Consider the following 21,925-nt stretch of genomic DNA (forward strand, 5'->3'; position numbering starts at 1 on the left):
TTTAAGTCGAGTGACCGTCAGTGTCCATGTGGTCAAGGTTATGTGACCCTGGAGGGAAGATCTCAAGACTGTGTTAAGAAGGTGTATGTACTGTGCACAGAGGGCTCCACCAGATCACCAGACGGGCGCTGTCTCACTGAGAGTGACTGGACTGAATACTGTAAAGAAGTGGTAAGAGTGCCAAATTTTTAAAATTATTTTGATATTGAAGAATATATTCACAAACAATATAGAATCTATGCTCTCCAGCTAATTACTATCAGATCATCATGTAGGGGGAGTGGGGATTAATTTTTAGCAGTCATACTAGCCAACAGGTATCAGATCTTCATGTAGAGTGAGTAGGGATTAATTTTTAGCAGTCGTACCAGCCAACAGGTTCAATTGTGATAAGGTTTGGGTGACATTTAGACAGGATATAGTTTTGTAATTGTTTTATTGTATGATTCAACATGCCCTCCAAGATAACATCATAAGTTGCAACATTGCTATCATGCAACGATGTTGTTGTCAAATTATTAATATGTTCCCTTTTCTCTCGCAATGACCGGTCTCATTGGACAATGTTATGTTTGGTGGTTCATGATGCCATCTGATAATATGTGTCTTATCAGACCACAGATTGATGTTTATAAAATTGTAATCCATGCTCTTTGTATAATAATGTGTAAAAGATACCTTGATAAATCTTTACTTATGAAAAAATGAGTCAATTGTTCCATATATTTTGATTTCAGTGTGGAGAGGATGACTTTGTCAGAGTGGATACCTATCTTGGCCTGTGTTCCTGTAAAGTTGATGATCTTGAGGCAATTTGTGATCCTGAGTGTAGATATAAACAAAGGTTTACATTGTCCATGGTGTGCCCTGCTCTGCCTGAAAAACCTTACATTGCAGTCACCGACCCTGCAGATGGGTCAGTCAAGGTAAGAAATAAACTTATTCTAGGTATATTTTTCGTCAAGTGTTAAGTATGATTCATTTGAGCCAAAGAAATTAAGGAATACAATTATTAGGTATTTTGACAAGTTATCATAAATCTGAAATTTGGCTACAGCGAAAGAGATGCAAGTTTAGTTTTGCATGGATTTCATAGGTACGTGTAGGTGAGCCACCCTCTCAATATCTTCTGGCTATTTTAGCTGGGTTAATATTAGCATAAATTATTTTACTTTTTAACGAAATATTGTTTTGATATACATTAAGTTGGTATGATTTCTATGAATGAATCCAACGATATTTGTTCTTGTCATCTCAGGTAAAGATCCCTACCACAAGTATGACCACTATTGTGAACTCGCGTAACTCCATCAGTGCAGATCAGTGCGGTGCCCTAGATGGCACACAGAGTCCCATCCACATGTGTGAATTCAGCGGTGATGGAATCAATGGAATTTACAGTCCAAATCCAGACTATGTCACAAACCTCCTTGTCTCTAACTCTAAGGATTTCACATACAACAGTAACACCACCTACAGTAGTGGTGGAACGTTGCGTCGTCTGCTGACAGTATCAAATGGAACAGGTTATGAATTTACTGGTATACGTCAGCCAACAGTGTGCCTGCTGTATGGAGAGACCATGATGATGGCTGTCACCAATGAAAACTATCCAGTTTATGACAGGTACAAAACATGTCTCATGATTGATAGTTTTTTATAACTAGATATATATATATATATGTGTGTGTGCACATGCACGCACTCATGCATGTGCATGCTCACACACTAAGACGTGCACACGCATACAAACACACACACACACCCTCAAAGACACATGTGTACACATACACACTAACATGCATGCTTCACGATTGCTAGTATTGAAAATATTATCAATTCCACACCATTTCAGGAACAATCTGTACAACACCAATGAAAAGTTTGACTATGGAGGTTTCCGCCAGCTGGCAGAGGCAATGTCCCAGGCAGAGTCACTAAGTACTCTGTTCTCCTACAAGTTCACGGATCCTGGAGTGTATGTCTTCTATCTAAGCTCAAACATCAACAAGAAGATGGTGAGTAAAAAAAACTCCTACTGACATGATTCATTTTAGATGTGCATAACATCAGCACTCATGACTGGGAATCTCCAATAAATTTTCGTTCTAGATAAAAAGGAAAAATTTTTTTGTTTTTCTTAATATCTGAATTTTGTCAGTGCTGGCTATGCCCAACCAAATATATTAATACCTTGTAGTGCATTGTTTGTTCTTAGCTCATTTATTATTATATTATTTATAATATTTTTTTAAGAGGTGAAAAAATGAGAACAAGACCTTTGAGTTAGCATTAAAGGAAAATCTGTTGGTTCTTAATTTTTCAGTATGTGAAAGTCATGGCTAAGGATGCCCAGTGTTCAGAAGATGGTCCTTTCTTCCCCACCACACCACGCTATGTGATCCAGAATGGTATTGCCTTGGAACAAGATATTCTCAAGTCTCCAGACTGGGTTCTTATTGCCATTCTGCTGGCCTCTGTGTTAGTGCTGATGACCATCATTGTCATAGCACTGGTAAGATACTGTCACACCTTACACACTCTACTGGGTCACTGTCACACCTAACACACTATCCAGACATTGGCATATCCAACACACTTTATGGAGACACTGTCACATTTAACACACTCTACAAATACACCATACCACCTAACACACTTAACCATCTAAAACACTTCAGCAACAAACAGCAGTTTATTTTTGAAAACAAAGTCTCATGCACACGTGTTAAGAAAACATTTTGAAGTTATAACTGAGCGGCATTTACCTCTTTACGAAAATTGCTCTTTCATAATGATTTTGGATATATTTTCAGGTATAGAGCATACACAGATCTTGAGATTGCATTTTGTCAGAATTAACACACAGTTCAGTATAAGACCTCCAACAGAGAAACACAGTGATTTAAAAGCTTTTTTTTTCACCAGGTACTCTTCCGTAAATATGGCTGGAACAAAGCCTCATTCATCTTCCCCAAGTATCGCAGCCTGGCAGTAAAGTATAACCTGGAGGACTATGCCAGCAAGGGCTCATCTGTTCATCCAGTCAAGAAATACAACAGAAACATTGAGGCTATGCCAGACACTGCTGCCACCTATCCTATGATCACAGATGGAGATAACCAGTCATTAGTGTTACACAGTAAGTGGGCTTCTTCCAGTTTGTATGTATTTTACAACTGACCTTTGAGCAATTTGATAAAAAGAGTCCGTTCTTTGTTTTTTTTACAAAATCTTATGGTTGTTTTCACATTGTTATTTTCAAGCATTACCCAATGTGACATTGCTACCTAATTTGCCATACCCTCCACAAAGTCACTCCCATTTATTTTTTCCTTTCAACTCATAGCTGGTGCAGAAAAGGTCAAAGAAGATGAGTTCTGGGATTATGACCACCAGGTTGACCTTGAAGCCTTCAGCACGCCTGAGCTGTATGACACTCTGGCTAAACAGTCCTATGAGGTGACTAAACAGCTGGGCAGACAGAAGGAAGAGGTATGTTGGTATAAATTGGTCAGTTCTTAAAGGATATTCTAAATGAAATAATAGGAGTACAACTGCCAAGGTGACATTTTTTTAATTATCAGATGAGGCTAATTCAATTGAGCCCCAAAAATATTGTTTAAGGATGTCATCTGTTGCACATGTCTGCATTGGGGGAGGGGAGGATTATTAATTTTCTAGATACTCCTGGCTTAAATATATAAATGTAGTAGATGGTATGATAAATTTCATTGTCAATAATAATTTAGTTGATTAACTGACACTGAAATTGACAGCATCTGATGACAATCACACAAACAAATTGTTTTGTCTTTCCAGGCCAAATCCCTGTTCCAAAAGCTGAACAACCAGGCCTTGTCTCTCAAAGGATTGTGGGCTGCCAAACTCAACCTGAAGGGAGGAAGCTCTGCTCTGGCCACCAAAGAAGACCTGGCTGCCTATGAGAGAAAACTTGAAGAGCTGGAAATTGAGCTGGAGAGGCGTCGTGAACTAGGGTCACGCTTCCAGACTATCCTTGAGAGGCAGATCAACCTGCAGGAACAGGATGAGAAGAGTCGTGAAGAACACCAGGTGAGAAAAGACGTCTTGCTGATAAAAACGGTGTATCGATCATTTGCTGAGAATTGTTTAGACAAGAAAAACAGCTGTATATGTATTACCTCTGGCTAGATACAATGGGGTATTTATTTTAATTCTAATAACTTGTTGCAAATAGCTGTTGAAGCATGTTGATAAAGCTGAAAGACTTTTGGCTGCATTTGACATAATTTATGCATAACCAATTTGGATTTTTTTGTTAACAAGCAACTGTTGACCTCAGATAGGTGTTTGAAGTCCACTATAAACCTATCCAATTTTATCCTTCTTGCTCTCTTTCTTCATCCATCAGGTGAGCTTCCAGACTGCAATGAGAGAAGCCATGCGTTTACTCAACGAACACTCAGAGAAGCTCCAGAGAGGCCAGGTTATCAAAGATGGCGCCTTTGATGAGGAGCTGCACCGCTCGGTTGGTGCTCGGGTAGGCGCCCTCGTGCAGCGAATGTCTGCTGAAGTGTCCAAGGAATGCATGTGTCTTGGTTCCTGGGGAGTCCTAGGTCAGGGAACTGGAGGTCAGATGGTTGCCAAGGAAACCAAGGAGCCATTATCAAGACAAGACCTCATAGGTAAGCAACTCTTACAGTTTATTATTTATTTTAGTTTTGAATAATCCAATTCTGTACTTTGAGCATTATTCAATAGTGTATAAGTTGTCTATTATCATTGAAAGTCATGGGTCTTCTTTACCTTTGAAAACATTTTCTTTGTATAATTAGTAACTTTATAGATGATACTTTGATTTTGTCATTTAATAAATTAAAATATTTAGTATGATAACAGTTTATTAGTGAGAGGAGAAGATAATGAACATCATAATGATGATGATGATTACTAGACATTTAATTTCATGTTGCCTTCATCATGAGTATTCCATTTCATAGCATACCAGTATTCTAAATTGAATAACTTTCATTGCAGACTCAGACTCTAACATCCTGGCCCCAGAACTGATTCACATGAATCCAGAGACCGGCCTTATTATACCCAACAGTGATGCCCAGATGTTACTGGCCAGTGGCCAGGTGGTAGACATCCCCCATGACCACTTTGTCCACCCACAGACTGGTCGTGTGCTGCCCATTGCTGGCAATGTGGCCTTTGATCCTGTCTCCACACGCCTTGTGTTCACTACAGACTCAGCCACTGGTATGTTATTTTTATAATCCAGTTGTATTTAGAAATTTAATTTTAAAAATGCTTATTTCTGTGTTTGATTATTGCTAAATTTTTTAATGTGATATCAAAAACAATATTAGGAAAACATGTATCACTATTCTCAGATTATTAGTACAATTTATACCAATCATTTCAAATAATATAATTGAAATTGCAGGAGAAGCCACAAGAACAGATGAACCACTGATCCCATATGTGCCTTACCCGACCAATCCCAGCACTGGGTTACCAGTACCTACCAAACTGGTACCTCTCCAGCGCCGCAGTGACATGAAATATGGCGCCCCAGTGCCAGACCCAACTAGTGGCCTTCATGTTCCAATCACAGCAATGACCATCAATCCCCAGACTGGCACCGTCCTTCCTGTAGGTGGCAGCCATATTGACCCTGTTACAGGACTGCCTATTGCCATAGAGATTGGTTCCTTGATGCTGGATCCTCAAACGGAGCAGCCGGTGCCAATCCTGGCCACAACCATTGATCCCGAGACAGGTGAGATGATTTGTTAGTTTTGTTTTAATTAAGTATTACATGATAAATTGATTTGTTGGTTCATTGTTTCATATAAGACAGTGCACTTTTTTGATACAGAATTTTTGTAATGTTATATTGATTTTACTTTGCAGTATATGTTCATATTACATTTTGAGATGCTTTTCAGTGATTATGATGTTGTTCATAACAGTATTTATAATATGGGTGACTCCTCTTATTTAATATAGTATATTGCAGTTACAGCCATTATTGAAATAAAAAGCATAATATTAAAGCAATCAGTTGAAAAAATGTGAAAAATCATAGTTAATAAGAACCATTAAGACTTAAAATATTACCTTTTCCAGGTGACATCCTCCCAGTTGGTGGAACACGTCCTGGCAGCCAAGGTGGGGACATTCCCATCATTCCCGGTGACAGCTTTGTAGAACCCCTCAGTGGCAAGATGTGTCGTGTCAATGGCGGCACACTTAAAGAAAATATGGTCGCTGTGGCGTGTGCAGGTGGCTACCAAGCTCTGCTAGATGCCAATGTATTGGCATGTGAAGTGCGAGCCCTTGACTCAGTGCGGGAACTGAAGGATATTGTAACAGGTATGGGATGTACTCTTGTCTCATCAAATGTCATGAAAATAAAACATTGCTAGTACTCAGTGTAATTTTTAATAGCTTTAAAATATGATGGGAAACATAATTTTACTGACTTTGGACATACATTTATCTTTTTAGAAGCTAAAGTTTATATGCAATAATCATAGTTTGATTGTGTCTTTCTGTATGTTGCTGCTGGTGTTTTATAGCCATTCTTATTTAAACGGAAAATTATCATGATATCAATTAAATCAAGAAATCATGTTTTCAGGTCCTGAAGCAGCAGATGGCAGCACTCCATTTAACCCGCGCCATGAGGAGACCATGTTGGAGGCTTCCCTTAAAGAAATGAACAAAGCTCGTACACGCATGAAGACGCATTTGTTGCGCACTGGTCATGATATATACAGAAGATATGACAGAGCTACAGTCCTAGCTTCCACTGGAGGATCACCAGGTTAGCACCATCTCACATGACTTATATTGGTCTAAATGCCTAATCTCTATTGCAACACAGTTTGCTTAACCAAAAACATTGAGATTCTGTCAATTTTTGTAGTGGTTTAGTGAATTAAGTGCTGGGTTATGAATTTTGCAGTAATTTTATATCATTGCTGAAATGATTCTACTTTGTCTTGTCATAATATTCTTGAATTTTTGACATGTCATCTTGTTTTTATTATTTTAGAATTTAAATTGTGCACTGTAGTCCTAAGCAATTCAGAGTAGATTTGCCTGTATGATTTTATCATATTTATTGATACTATTATTAATACTTTGTTTATTAAGGCATGTACCAGTTCACTGCAACAGGGCAGCTCCTCCCCATTTTGATTGGCACTTCCATGCAAGACCCCTCTGGCAGTGGTGTGGAGGTCCCCATACTTGCAGCAGACAAAGACAAGGCAGGTGTGATTATACCACTAGGTGGCACCATGGAGGACCCAGAGGGAGAAGGTGAATTAGTCACACCTTATAGATAATCTCATGTAACATATTTAGCTGTAACTATTTTAAATCTATTTTTAAATGATAATTTGTTTTAATACCTTTACTGGGATGTACCATGAGATGTATAAATATTTTTAAATGTTATTTTATTAAATGGTAAATACAGAAAAAGTAAATTTGTCCTGTAAATTTTGGTATTTATTTATAATATTTTAAAGGGATGTATTAAGATTCATTTTTGGCAGAAGTCTTACTATAATTGATCTTTTCTTGATAAAGATTATTGTTTATCAGTATTAAGGTGTAAACATTGTTTTCTGTAGGTTCAGTCCCAATAATGATTGGTAGACAAGCTGTGGACACAGTCACTGGGGAGCTTAGTCCAATCAGTGGTGTGCGCATTGACCCAGAAACCAACACTGTTGTACCCATCACTCTGTCTTCGGGAGGACACAAAAAGCACCGCCCACCTCTAGGGGCAGTTGCTATGTTGGAAGAAGAGATTGTTGCACGTCGTGGTTTCTGGCGCAGACAACGCCAGCGAGAAGAGACACTAACAATGCAGGAATTCCATCTTGCTCAACACCTCATGCATGACATGGAATCTCTGACTGCCAAAGAGGTTGAAAACACACTGGCATCTGTCTCTGAATCTACGTATGAACTGTCTGAGTCTGCCAGCAGGGAAGTGCAGCGACGGAAGGATGCCGAGGAGGAGCTTTCTACAGTGCTGCCACCTAATGTTGTGGCAGTTCTTACGCAGGGTGACCAGTACGAGCGTGAAAGAGAAGAAGCTCATCACGCAGCACACAAGAAGTTTGTTGAAGCCACACAGAAATTCCTTAAGAAGTTGGAAGCAGAGGAACAGAAATTCCACACAAGAATGGCAGATCTGGAGGGTGCGATGAATCCAGATGCTGAGAATGTTGTCCGCCAGCGCCATGTACAAGCCAAGGCTCGACTACAAGCAGAGCTTTATGATCAAATCATGAATAGAAGTGAGCAACTAGATCAGCAGCATTCATCTTTGGAGTACACCAGGGAGCGTAACGAACTGTTGTGCCAAGAGGCCAAGGTGGTGCTGACAGGTCTGGCCGTTCTGGCTGGAGATTATGACTGTACGCTGCCTGGAGTGTATGGAGAGATGGACCTGACTTCCTCTTCCTCAGACAGAGAATTAGTCCCATTACTAAAACAACTGATCTCAATGCTGGAGTCTGGTGGACCATTTGTTCTGACCTCTGAGATGCTGAACCTTCTTGGTGGTAATATCACAAACTTGAATATAAACCGGGGTGCAGCAGCAAGGCCGCCTGCAGCTGGCGCTGAAGGCGGTCAATCAAAGAGGGACCATCCACCAACACCAAAAGTGGAACGGGCTCATCTTGTGCAGAGTAGCGCCCCTAAAACACCAGCAACAGGCCTCAGTGGCAGCACAACAAATTTCTCGTCTATGGTAAACCAGGGTGCCTTGAAGAAGCCACCTGGGGAACTGAGTGAGGAAGAAAAGGCCAGACTGCAGAAACAACTCTTTGACAAGCAGGCTTATGAAGCTGCTAAGCTGGAGAACAGCCTACGTGATGAAGAGATAAAGAATATCAATGAAGTGATTGCAGAGGTTGAAACCAAAAAACAAAATGCTATGGAGGATGCAAAGAAGAACTTGACCAAGCAACTCTCTAAGGCTACCAGTGATGCAGAGAGAGAGAAGATTATGTTGGAGTATGCCAACAATTTACAGAAGGTAACAAATATTTAAAAATGTGAATTTGCAATTGAATATCTGTTGTACACATTTTTATTTAATTATTACATTTTCAAGTAGCATTTGTATCATTTAATTTCTCATTAAATCTATTTTTAGATTAATGATGCACTGGAGAAGCAGAAACAACAACAATTAGAGTCACTGAGGAAAAAACTTCTAGAACAGCGCCGAAAGGCAAAGAAGGATCTCCATAGAACTCATATCAACGAAGCGCGAGAATTAGGCCTGAGCCCAGATGTTGTACCAGACATGACCATCCCCTCTTACGATGACCTCGATAAGGACCTGAGACTATTGGCCCAGCAACAAGAGAGGCTCCTTGCAGAAATTGCAAAGGCTGATGCAGAAGCTGAAGAAAATGCCCGTGAACTTGATGATGACATTGAAGCCCGATTGAAATCTCTACACATAGGTGGTGTTCCAGATGCAGATGGTGCAGTGAAACAGATGAAGGAGAAGTCCTCCCAAACAAAGTCTAGGCATAGTGCCTTAAAGGATAAACTGAAGAACAGGAAAGGAAGGCGTAATGCAAGAAAGAGCATGGATATGGATGAAATAAAGAATCTGAGTGAAGAAGAGAAAAAGAAGTTGGAAGAGGCACAGAATATGCAGACTGAGGCAGATCGTCTGCGAGAGGAGAATGCTGTCATGGAGGCACTCAGGAGATTGGAAGAGGTAAAAATATACTGATAATAATTTTTATTCAGTTGTTGCTTCAAGCTTTAAGTATAATTACAAGCTCCGAAAAAATAACAAATGAAAAATAGTACTGTTAGATTAACATCTAATTTTTATGAAACCATATTTTTGTCAGGACTCCAACAAACGAGCTGAAGAGGAAGAGGTGAAAAAGCGCCTACAGGAAATGAATGAAGAAGAGCGTAAAAAGATCATGCAGCAGTATGAAGAAGACTGTATGAATGTGGGGCACAGGATGACAGCTTCTAGAGCAAAACAGCGTGACAGCCTTCTAGCCAAGCTGACAGCTCGCAAACAGATGAAGGAAGATCTGGCCAAGGAAAGGGCTGTAGCTAAAGAGCTGGACAGAATCACTAAAGCACAGGTACTGGAGTTGAATTTCAAATGAAATAAAATTAAATTTAAATGATACAATTTCCCATCTGGGTAGGATAATACTTTGTCAGAATCAGACCCAGTTTTTAGTAGAAAACTTTTTATCATGTGACTTAATCACTCCTAGTATACGAAATTGTGTTCAAGACGGACTCTCTGAGTAATTTATGATAACAAAATATTGTGATCTTCAAAACTGGGGGAGGGGGGTTATACAAACATGTTTATCCATAATTTCTATAATTGCAATCTTTCACAATAGACAATGGTTTTTATATTTTGCCTTTTTATAAGGCTGCTCGAGGTGATGAGGAAACAGCAGAGGTCATCATTGAGATTAGTGACCAGCTAAATGGTGACCATCTGTCCAAGGAGGCTCAACAGCTGCAGAGCCAGCAGATTGACCAACAGTCTTCCTTGATAGAGAAACAGAAAATGGAAGAAAGAGAGATGGAGATGGAACTTGATAATGAACTGAGGAAGACCAAGGAAGCTGTGGATTTGCAGATTGATCAGCAGAAGAGACTGGTAGGCAGCACTTGTTTTGCCTGAAAATTTTCATTCATTAATATATTTATTTATTTATGCTTGTACATGTTCAATGGGACAATTGAGCAATAATTTGAGCATATTTGAATGGTTCCATAATTTAATCATGGTTGTACTAATCCACATATTTAGAAAGGCATCTTTATGTTTGTTGAAGAGTCCAAAATTTAAGTACCGAATTATTTATTTGGGCTACAGGCTGTGTACATTCTTTATAACATTTGCTTTCCTAGGCTGTAGAGAACATGCAAGCTAAACATGAACGTGAAATGCAACTTCATGGCAAGAAACTGAGTGAAGATGAGGTGGAGAGGTTGCTTTCAATACACAAGCAGGAAGTGGAGGCCTTTGAAAGAAATCTAGATCAGGAGAGAGCCAGGCAGAAGAAATCACTGGAAGATAAGGTAAGAATGGTTAATGGCCAGAAGAATTAAGCAGTTATCAATGTTTTTTTAATGTCAGTAAATCTTGGAAAGTGGACCATGATCAGTTGTTGGGCAATTGAATTATTTCGTTTAACAAAGGTTTTTTTATATTATAAGTGCCTAAATTGTAAGCAACTAATCACAACTAAGTGATTTTTTTAATGAATATTGTAACATAACCAGATTAATATTTTGTTTATGTATGTCAATAGGTGATGGAGAGGAAACGCCAAAAAGCAGATAGGCTGGCTGAGAAGCACAGCATAGAGATGAACAGAGTATTGATGCAACAACAACAAGACAGAGACAAACTGAACAGCACACAGGCCAAGGGTGTAGAGAACACAACTCTCAAAGAGTCAGTAAAGGTAGGTCAAAACATATCATCTGGGCTTTCCTCTGTTTGAGTGTGTGTGTGTGTGTGTGTGTACATATTTGTGGATGCATGCATATGTGTGTGCATTCATACACAGGTACATGTATGTATGTGTAGGGCAGGATGTCCATATGGGATGTTGTAAGTGTCTGTGAATATGTGGTTGTTTGAATATGGTCCTCTCTCTCTCTCTCTCTCTCTCTCTCTCTCTCTCTCTCTCTCTCTCTCTCTCTCTCTCTCTCTCTCTCTGCAGTGTGTGGGTGTGTGCATACATACTTATCAGACAGCTATTACATGTATCATATTACACTTCTGTATAATTTTCCAGGACAAAGATGGCCAGCAAGCAGAGAACATGGTGTACACAGTTCTGCGCCAACGACACATGAAAGAAGGCATCCATCTTGAAGACCAGTTGGAAAAGGAGCGAGCAGCCATGTTAGCTCAGGCCCGTGCCCAAATGGAAGAACAACGCCAAGGAGAGAGGGAGAAACTGATGGCAGCATTCGAACAAGTCAGTGTGCTTCTGCTAATCTTATCCTATTATCCATAATACTGTTATTTTTATGTTCTAGCAAAGTGCCATGTACATTGTGTTGCAAACATGTACACTATTTTGAAAAACGTGCACCTGCTGCTCTGCAAAACATTACACAGTGACCAAAAAAAACAGTAACACTTTCATGTTTATCAATTGTATTATGTCACACAGTGTCACATCTATCTGCTACACCAGTCTCACTGGGACATAATATTTAACCCAGCAAATGTGTTACTATGGTTAAAAAAAAGAAAAAATTCTTACAAATAAGGCAAATGAGATATATGTAAAATGTTGCACATTCTTGTCTGGTAATGAGGTAATGGAAATGACAGGTTTTGAAGATCAAAGTTTTACTGTCCAACATTCATTTTAGGAACTCATGGACCTCATAGCCAACTCTGCCTCCTTGAAAAATGGAGAACTTCAGGAGAAGAAAGAAGAACTTAAACGTCAACAACAGGTAAAATGAGATGCACCTGAATATGTAAAAATATTTTAACATTGTCTTTGACTTTGTTATAATACTTAACATGCTGCTTAAAATGCTTTGCTGTTGCAGTCCTTACTTATAGTATACTGAATATTTAAGCCAATAATGGACACATTAATTGTGTTGCTTATATCAAATGCAATTGTAACAAGTATTTTATATTATGTTGTGATATGTCAAGAATTATTGATATTGGAACCAGAAGTAATTTCTTACAATTAAGGAAGTGTCATTATGATTTTCAAATTCTCCACATTGCTTTTCAGCGAATTCTTGGTGAGTTTGACCTCCTCACTCCACAACTGGTGAAACAGGAAGAAAAGGATGCAGACAGGCTTGCAGACATAAAATCAACCAATGAACGCCTTGCTTTGAAAGAGCGTCAACTTCGTGAGTTGGCTGAAGCCATGCGCAACCTGACTGCTGAGGAGAAATTAATGAAGGAATATGAAGAAGAGGCCAAACGAGCTGCAGAGGAAATGATCAAATTTAAGGAAGATTCACTTAAAAAGATGCAGGAAGAAATGGAAAAGATGAAGGCTGATAAACTAAGACAGGAAGAAGAGAAGAAAAGGATGATGGCTGAAAAGCTCAGGTAGAATTTAGCTGGACATCTGCCAATTTTTTTCATGAGTTAGAAGTTAGAAATATGTTTATTATTACAAGCCTTAGGGTCATATAAGATTGAAAATAACATGAGGGTACCAATGGAAATAAAAAATATATACTGCTTTTAAATTGATAATGCATAAAATTTTATCCTGTATCAATTTTAGACAAATGGAAGAAGATCTGGAGGCAGACAAAAAACGTGAAGAGGAACGAGAGAAACAACGAGCTGCAGAAAGAGAAAGAGTCCATAAAAAACAAATGGAAGAGCGTGATCAGCGACGTCGTCAGGAAATTGCTACAATGGAAACTAGTGAAGAAGAAAAAGAACGCCTTCTGCGGGAGCACAAAGAGAACATGGAGAAATTTGATCAGTCGTTGAAGAAAGAGCAAGAACGTAGCAAATCTGCATTGCAAGCTAAACTTGAGGCACGAAGAAACAAGCAAAAGGCATCTCAATCAGCCATGTTGGAGAAAGATATTCAGTTAGAACAGGAGGAAGAATATAAGCGTGAACTGAAGAGAAAGATGGAGGAGGAGGCACTGAGGAAGAAAGATGAAGAAGGTGGAATGGGACAGCACACCCCTGGGCAACAGGTATGATGTCTGCTAAATTTATGGTCATCATTGTTATTGAATTTAAGGTATAGACTCATATTCCTTATATTTTCTGCTTGATCCATGTTATGCACCAAGATAAAAATTTAATGAAAAAAAAACACCCAAGAGGTTAAAGAAAACATCTAAATGAATTCAAAGCCATTAAAACTAATTTAAATATTTCCAATATTGTGTGTATTTTTTCCTTATTTTTTCAAGGTTTACCTTTTTAAAACATTGTATAGCTGAGTAATTGTATTATTTATTTCAGTCTGGTCATATGCCCTTCATGCCCACTGGTAATGCAGAGCAGGACTGGGTGAACATGCTGATGGCATCCCCATTGTTCCAACAGATAAGTGATCTGGAGAACCTGCTGGACAAGACTGTGGGAGCAGGACCGTCAAATAAAGTCATAGGTAAAAAGTCTTTGCCTTTAAAAACTTTATTATTGATATGTTGTCATTTTTGTAATGCCTGGCAGTGCAATTGGAGCAAAATCAGCAGTTGTGGAGTTTAGTAAGAATAAGGTAAACAAAGCTGAGATATTTGTCGCTGATAACTGATTGCTCAAAACAATTTTAGACTTCTGAATGAAGCTGTTAAAGTGATACTTTCATATCAAAGTGCTTATTTCATAAAGAATACAATGATGCCACATACAGTGTATACACAATATTTTATACGACAGAGCTTAACCAACTTAAATGAACTGTATGTAGAATGTTTTTTCACTATGTTTTCACTATGTTATACAGGTGCTGACTACAGCAGATCCTACCTGGATGTGAAGGATGCACAGTGGGTGTGCAAAGGTGACCTCGTCCCAGTGGACATTAATGACATAAGTGCGAGCCAGTTTGTGGTTTACCGCTTTGGTGTCTTTATCAACCGCATGCTTCATCAGCTGGTGGGCGCTCCTGACGTAACTCTTCTTCTGGCTTCCAATCTGCCTCCAAACAACTATGAGTTCAATGCCTTCAGGAACTCCTTCTTTTACGAGCATGCACGCAAGATTCTGTTCATCAGGGCAGAAAGATTGGAATCTGTTGGGGACTTCATTGTTGTCATCTTGCACTGTTTGGCTCACATTAAAGTTGGAGATCTGGCTGATGACACAAATCCTCTCTTTTTGCGGCAGTTCTATAAGGTGGGTGATCTAAACTGTGTTTTCTTAGGAACTATAATTTAATGAAATTGATATTACATGTATTATTTGATTTACATTATTACTTGCTAGAAACAGTCATTTTCAAAAATTACTTTAAAACATCTTAAATGAAAAAAACTGAAAGATTTCTCATACATCATTTAATAAAGCTCCTAGCTTTGTAATGAAATACTTTCTATATCATTCATAGATCATTAAAACTGAGGGTATTCAATTACTTTTAGTCCATGAGAGCTGTTTGCCAGGATATGTTCTTTGCACGGTCTCGCAGCACAACAAATGCGGAGTCACTGATTGGATCAGGCAGTGGCAGAACTGCGCTAGAAAAGGCCTTCAAACACGCTAAAACACCTGACCAAAAGGCAAATGTATTTGGAGAACTTGTTGAGCAGAAAATGACTGGAAATGTAGACTTCTCTGATAAGGTATGTTGTCTTCTTTAAAATTTCCTTGAGTCGTTTCAATGAAAGAAAAAAATGCATGTTGAATATCTCTTTTGAAATTTATGGTTCAGCTAATATTTAATTTATTTTGATAATATTTAAACTCTTTTATTTTTCAATTTTAAAAATAATGATGCTCAGGAAAACCTCTGTTTCTAAACTGTAGCAAAAAATGCAACTGACTATTTTTGCAGAATAAATATAAAATATGTTTCTTTGCTTCCAGACTATGTCAAATCGTATTCAAGGCTATGAAGCTTTCTCTGGCAATGCCCAGCTTCGCCAGGTTCTAGCTTCCAAGGGAGGAATAGCAGCATCTGGCGACTTTATTGCAGACCGCTTGGCAGAGCTAAGAGGGAAGAAGGGGAATAGAAGCAAAACTGACCGAAAGTAAGATGATGGCTAAGTTCACAGACACTTTCAGATACATGTTGACTAATGGCATTCACCAGCATTTTTGCAATACCTGTGTCACAGTTTGTTAAGTGGTCTTTTATGCGATACAAATATTCTGTTTGAAGTTTGAACTGTCTTAATTGTCAAACAGAAAGCCACTTGTTACATATATTCTTTTTATAGCTACATTATCTACTTGTATTCTTTTGCAGGGGTATGTTCAAGCAGCGTCACCTGGACAGCCATCAAGATCTGGTGGAATCTCAGTTGAAGCACCTGCAGGACAGGTGTGACACACTCAATGCAGAGCTGGCACAGGTACACAGCTGTTTCTGTTATCATTTCATATGTTCAAACAGATTTTCAATCAGAACTTCCAATAGACAGTACTGTCAATGTTACTTGTACACATCGCATTTGTTGACATTGCAGGAAAAGATAATACAAACAGTTTTGTTTTCTTATTGTTGGTTATTTTAAAACATTACTGACATAAAATAATAATGCCACATACTCTGTATGTGAGAGATTATAAACATGCTGTCAACTAGAATTTGTAATAACAAAAAAGTTGGTGTGACCTCTGTATTTGTTAGTCTTGTTGAGTCTATAAAAGATAAAAAGTGAACTTTGCCCACACTCAGGATAGTTAACATTATGGTGAAGATATATGTATGTGGAGTCACCTACTACTGGTGCAGTACAAATATGTGCACATATAGATATATTATTTACCCCATATCTAATCAAAAGATGCTAAATCGGTAATAAAATATGGGCATTCATTACCAACCTTGTAACTTTTCTCTTTCTCCAGGTAATGAAATCTGCTGCTGACTTGGAGGAGGGCATTAAGAAGCATGAGGAGAGCGGTGATGACCAGAAACTGGACACACTTAAGCAACAACTGACCACTGTCCAGCAGAGGCGAGATCTCCTGATGAAGAAAGTTGCACACATCGAAACTGATATAGCCAAGAAAAAACAGGACTTGACCACAGCCAAGAATATGTGAATGGGATGAAATATTTTTTTATAACAATCAATGTTGATGACATAGACCATAAATGAAATCGGACGTAAAACAAGTTTTACATTCAAGACTGAGTTATACTTGATATCATAATCATGCCTGACAGCTCAGTCCAAGACATCAAATGTACAATATCAAATCAGACTTGAACAGTTCATGCACAAAGTGACCGTCTTGATATATATGTATGTATTAAGTTATCTGGGCATTTAGTATATTATTTTTCCATCTAGTATTGCCTGTAGAAGAATGCTATATGCATTACTACAGCATTTTCTAGATTTAGACACACAGTAGGTCAGATGTTTGATTATCATCATGATAAGACTATGCAATTACTATTTCCATCATCTTATGAAGATTATTTAAATCATTGGTGATGCAGTACATATTTATTCAAGAAAATTTCTCCTATTTTTTTATATTTTTATAGTCTTCTTTTCATTTTTTCAATCCACTATGACTACTGATTTGTACATATTATGATAATTTACGCAATGAAAATGTAAGCAATTGTCTTTACATTCCAATAACTGTAGATACTTGATGCCGTCCAATCTCCTGCTTGCCTTTATTTAGTTGAGCAGGGACATTTTTTGTAAATCTTAAAACTTTTTACTGATATTTTGTAAATTATATTTACATATAACCGTCCATGCCAAGAGAGACCCATAATGTTAATGTAAAGCATTATAGATATGCATTCCTAGTACAGATAATAGTTTTGATTAACTAGTCGCTTGTCAGGCAGCTGAACAGTGTTGACCAGTGAACTGTGAGGTTTTTGTTTAATATATATTTATTCGGGGCAGAGGACTGCATTAAAAAGTGTAACATGACTATCTTTTTTTTTCTTTCTTTCTTTATATAGACAATGAATTACTGTGATAAAGTATTAATTGAAACCTATCTCTAGGTTAACTTTTTGTACTATTATGCTACCGGTACGTGCATTTACAAATTATAACATATAGCTAGTAGCATCTTTATACTACAATGTATACCTAGTTATATAGTTTGAAAATATTTTGTACTTCACATAGTGAAATAAATTCAGTACAGAAATATTTGAAAGCTTTGAGAATCTTTCATTAGTTTTGTGCCTTTTATAAATGAAAGTACTGTTTCCTGTAAACATGTTAAGGGGGGGGGGGGGGGGGGGGTAAAAATGCAAGGAAGTAGTGCACGACTCCAAAGATGGGAAAGGATTAAAAAAAACCTTTCCCCCTTTTTGCTAACATAATTGTTAATTCCTAGGGTTTTTAATTTTTTTTTTTTCAATTATTAAAGATATTATCTTAATTAATTTTTTCTTCAATGGAAACTAGAAATGTTTCATAATTAAATGCATGGATAATGAAGTGTAGATCTTGTTACTAGTATACATGTATAGTATACCTTGCACCCAGAGATTTTTATTTGGGGGGGGGTGTCCACTGGAAAAAAAAAGCAATCAACATCTATTTACAATGTGCGGCATTTTTTATCATTGGCTTAGCTTTTCTGTAAAAGTGGGTTGGCCCTGAAAAGGGCCTTTATAAAGATGGTTAAGACAAGTGATTGCTGTCTATGCTTTAGCTGTCTTCTTAGTCTTCTTGGCTGCTGGCTTTGCCTTTGTTGCCTTCTTTGCTGCCTTTGGTTTTTTGGAGGCAATTTTCTTGGCTTTCTTTGGAGATTTCGATTTCTTGGCTGCTTTGGGTTTTTTGGCAGCTTTCTTTGCGGGTTTCTTGGTCTTGGGCTTGGATTTTCTCGCCTTCTTTGTTGGGGATTTGGAGGTTGATCTCTTCTTTGGCTTGTTCTTTTTCGGTTTCTTGGGACTCTTCTTCTTGGGCGATGCCTTCACTTTACCTAGACGGAAACGACCTGTGCTGCCGGTGGCACTTGAGCCTTTCGGACGAACGAGCAGCCCGCTCTTCAGACCTGCAGCAAACGCTCGGCGCAGCATAGGACGCAGCATAGCCTCATTTATTCCCGTAAAATTCGCTATGATATATTTGCGAATAGCTTGAGCAGACGATCCACGTTTATTCCCGAGAGCCTTGATGGCTTGGGTGACCATAGCCAAGGTGGCAGGGTGGACACTGGGCTTTGCCGCCGACTTGGTTCTCTTCTTAGCCTTAGTTGGGGAGCTCTTAGGCGAAGCAGGTTTCGTGGGAGAGGCAGCCCTCTTTGGAGATCCAGTTTGACTTCCAGCCATAGTTTCACAATGTTGTAGCAAAGTTGTCACAGACGGAAAACTTCAACTGAATAAAGAAGATATTGAATTTCCTTTTATTAATATCACGCGGACGTCTGAGAACGCACCTCGAGCTTTTTTGCCAAGAAAACAATATGGCTTCTCCGTCGTCTGCTTTTGTGTTTTTATAATAAACTCGGGGACATATAGCAGAGAAACCACCGTATAAAATAATTTAGTTTTTGACAGTTTTGTAAACTATTCCAAATGCAAGCCTTTTGTGCAATTGGGGCGTTTTGGTGCTAAGATATTCAAGTATTTACACCTTACATGAACGACTGATACTGAAATCAAATGCACTATTTACTAAAAATCATTCCATTTTTTACGTAATCGGTATAAAATTAAAGATAAATGTGGTAAATTAGGAATAAATTAGTTGTCTTTCTCTAATGAAGCCAAGAAAGCTTTCAAAAATGGTTTTATTTTGTCTCGAAAAGATAAAACACACACAACAGAAAACACGTTTTGATTTCGTTTGAGACAGGTATTGATTGGTATTGACGAAGGTATGAGACAGAATTCTGTGGAAAGCCCCATATATTTTATTCAGTTACCTATCGATGTCAAAACATTTAATAAGTTAGACATGCATTTTCTGTCTTAAATCGTCTATAATTAAATATGAGAAAACGGCCAATCCACAAAATAAAAAAAAAACAAGCACTGCGCTGGCCGCGTCATGCACGCAAAGGTCCTAGCTTATGCTAGCTGCAGATAAGTTGTATATCAAAATTTCGAACGATGGATCGAAGTCATATTTACTGTTGAGACGTGTACTTACTAAAACATGATTATTTATCACTTTTACTGATCTAACTGCTGTAGATAAATGCTAGACCTAGGCCTATACTATACTATTAGGGACTAGACCTACTATTATTGTAGACCTACATGTAGCCTACCAATATCAGGTAGCACTGGCCTAGAAATTGCATGGGAAGTCGGTCCTATAAGCTCTTTGCCCTTTGCACATCCTCCGTTTATTTCTAACATCAGCAATCATAAAAAAAGTCTCCCCAGTGCTATTTTTTTTCTTTTTGTCAATTTAAGATTCTACCTGCAGGGGTCCGGGCTTGTTGTGTGCACTTTGTTAGGGCACCTTGACATGCCCATGTCTCAACTCATTAGTTACAATATATCGTTTAAAATTATTAAAATGACGAATAGCATTTTCTGTCTTCAAAATAAGATAAATACTTCGATATTTTGTCTTTTAAGATAAAGATATTTGTTTTGTCCAGGCATCCTATTTTTCATTTATTTTTCCTGGGGGGGGGGGGGGGGGGGGGTATTGTCAATGTGGAAATTTTGTTGGGTGATTAGAGGGTGATGTTGACCCCTGTGGCCGAAATACTAAATTTTTAAAAACGGATTCTACAGTGTATGACTTTCACTGGATTGTAAATATTTCAATAATTAATATTGACGGAACCGTCAATTTTGAACCGTGGTTTTGCCTAGGAGGGGCGCAAGGACTAATATAAAACGATAGACTTTTCAGAGGCAGACTGGCGGTTTAGGCCTAGGCCAACAATTTTTTTTAATGATAAATACACAAGTTTCACATACCGTGGATTAATTTAAATGGCAAAGACAAAGGAAGATTAGATAAACAAGTGTAAGAAGCCGATGACATAAATTGAAATTGTGGACAAGTAGGGCCTATATAGGGCCTAGGCCTACATCGTGAAATTTACAGGAGGCCCTGTAGATAGGCCTACATAAACAATGTGCTAGTAGAATTGAACTTCTGTGAAATAAGTTAGGACACGTAGCCTACAAGGTAGGCCTACACGTATACAGTGACTATATAGGGGCCTGCATATGTACACGGGCCCCTGTTACCTTCTGATATTAGGAGCTTCTAAAATAGTAGACCTATACAAAATTCAAGTTTGAGCGATACAAAAATTTTGTAAGTGAGACTACTACTACCAGTAGGCCTATGGTACGCTGTGGTCAGAGATTAGGGCCCTAGCTGTTGGCAGATGCCCCCGATGTGGTCCCCGATTGCTAACCCTGAGATCAAGTGATAACAAGTAGCCTACGTAGTACTTAATAAGATACTAAACAAAATGTAAATGCTCTAGCGCTTTTTATTTCAGCACAAAAAAATCACATTAATCTAAATTAATATCATATACAACAAAGAGTAACATTTAAATCGAGGCTTCCATGCAGAAAGCGGATGACTATATTGTGCAGGGCCTATATAAGGTAAGCATTTTGGTGACAGGTGTTCAGATACCTGTAGAACCGAGGTCAGCAGAAGATGGAGAAGAAAGAAGCTTCATGCCGCATTGCCACAGACTTTACAAGTTACCTTAAGTTTATATTGTTGAAGTCGGCAGCAATCTGTTGTAAGTACTGGATAGATGTAAAATAGCATTGCATATTTTGCGTTGAAGTTATTTGAAAATTTCGCACTTTAGACAGAATGGAAAGTCTACTTACGTAAACGATATTTTCCGTTAAATCCCCAAACCAGTAAAGATTCTTAAAAAAATATAATCTGATATTTATCATAGGAAATAAAGAAGTAAAAGGCTAATTCCAGCGGTACAATTTTTGTTACTACAATGTATGTCACTCTTCAGTTTTTCCAATGTTCATTATCTCATTCACATTTCGTTGCTTGATAATACATTAGTCGAACTGTTTTACATCCATATATAAAGAATTAAAAAGATTAACCAAAACATCCCCGTGCCCTACAAATTACAGTAAAATTGTCTTTTCATTTTTTAAATATTTTTCGAGCAAAGCGAGAAAATTTTGTATCCTCGTGCACCCCCCCCCCCCCCCCCCCCCCCCCCTTTGCAAAATCCTAGATCCGCCAGTGAATAGGAATGCCATGATTATTTTTCGTTCTTTTTCATAGATACTGTGAATTT

The 21,925-nt window shown here is 38.2% G+C and overlaps 2 protein-coding genes across 3 annotated transcripts in view; one reads left to right on the plus strand and one right to left on the minus strand.

Annotated features, from left to right (window-relative positions):
• Positions 1-17,859, plus strand: part of LOC106181652 (uncharacterized) — an 89,613-nt gene extending 71,754 nt beyond the window's left edge. For both annotated transcript variants that reach the window (XM_087007281.1, XM_087007282.1), the window contains 30 exons: positions 7-171; positions 738-926; positions 1,259-1,626; positions 1,856-2,018; positions 2,327-2,515; positions 2,929-3,142; positions 3,350-3,495; positions 3,823-4,074; positions 4,394-4,667; positions 5,020-5,247; positions 5,435-5,770; positions 6,121-6,366; positions 6,635-6,820; positions 7,153-7,320; positions 7,638-9,058; positions 9,179-9,757; positions 9,897-10,145; positions 10,451-10,684; positions 10,939-11,109; positions 11,343-11,498; positions 11,835-12,020; positions 12,424-12,510; positions 12,807-13,135; positions 13,317-13,746; positions 14,021-14,168; positions 14,508-14,899; positions 15,145-15,345; positions 15,590-15,753; positions 15,972-16,077; positions 16,577-17,859. In XM_087007281.1, coding sequence (XP_086863407.1) covers positions 7-171; positions 738-926; positions 1,259-1,626; positions 1,856-2,018; positions 2,327-2,515; positions 2,929-3,142; positions 3,350-3,495; positions 3,823-4,074; positions 4,394-4,667; positions 5,020-5,247; positions 5,435-5,770; positions 6,121-6,366; positions 6,635-6,820; positions 7,153-7,320; positions 7,638-9,058; positions 9,179-9,757; positions 9,897-10,145; positions 10,451-10,684; positions 10,939-11,109; positions 11,343-11,498; positions 11,835-12,020; positions 12,424-12,510; positions 12,807-13,135; positions 13,317-13,746; positions 14,021-14,168; positions 14,508-14,899; positions 15,145-15,345; positions 15,590-15,753; positions 15,972-16,077; positions 16,577-16,774 — 8,175 coding nt within the window. In that variant the 3' untranslated portion in view covers positions 16,775-17,859. The remainder of the gene's footprint in view (positions 1-6; positions 172-737; positions 927-1,258; positions 1,627-1,855; positions 2,019-2,326; positions 2,516-2,928; positions 3,143-3,349; positions 3,496-3,822; positions 4,075-4,393; positions 4,668-5,019; positions 5,248-5,434; positions 5,771-6,120; positions 6,367-6,634; positions 6,821-7,152; positions 7,321-7,637; positions 9,059-9,178; positions 9,758-9,896; positions 10,146-10,450; positions 10,685-10,938; positions 11,110-11,342; positions 11,499-11,834; positions 12,021-12,423; positions 12,511-12,806; positions 13,136-13,316; positions 13,747-14,020; positions 14,169-14,507; positions 14,900-15,144; positions 15,346-15,589; positions 15,754-15,971; positions 16,078-16,576) is intronic.
• Positions 17,860-18,067: 208 nt separating this feature from the next.
• Positions 18,068-19,034, minus strand: LOC106159583 (uncharacterized). The gene has a single exon (XM_013535897.2). It carries the CDS (start codon positions 18,987-18,989, stop codon positions 18,360-18,362), a length of 630 nt encoding a protein of 209 aa, XP_013391351.2. The 5' UTR covers positions 18,990-19,034; the 3' UTR covers positions 18,068-18,359.
• Positions 19,035-21,925: the final 2,891 nt, after the last annotated feature.

This window comes from Lingula anatina, chromosome 2 (genome assembly GCF_051362555.1).
Source record: "Lingula anatina isolate TDL-2025a chromosome 2, LinAna3.0, whole genome shotgun sequence".
Taxonomy (NCBI): Eukaryota; Metazoa; Brachiopoda; class Lingulata; order Lingulida; family Lingulidae; genus Lingula; species Lingula anatina.

What these genes read in the sequence shown, in the direction of transcription:
- LOC106159583 (XM_013535897.2), bottom strand. Translation starts at nt 18,989, where the DNA reads ATGGCTGGAAGTCAAACTGGATCTCCAAAGAGGGCTGCCTCTCCCACG.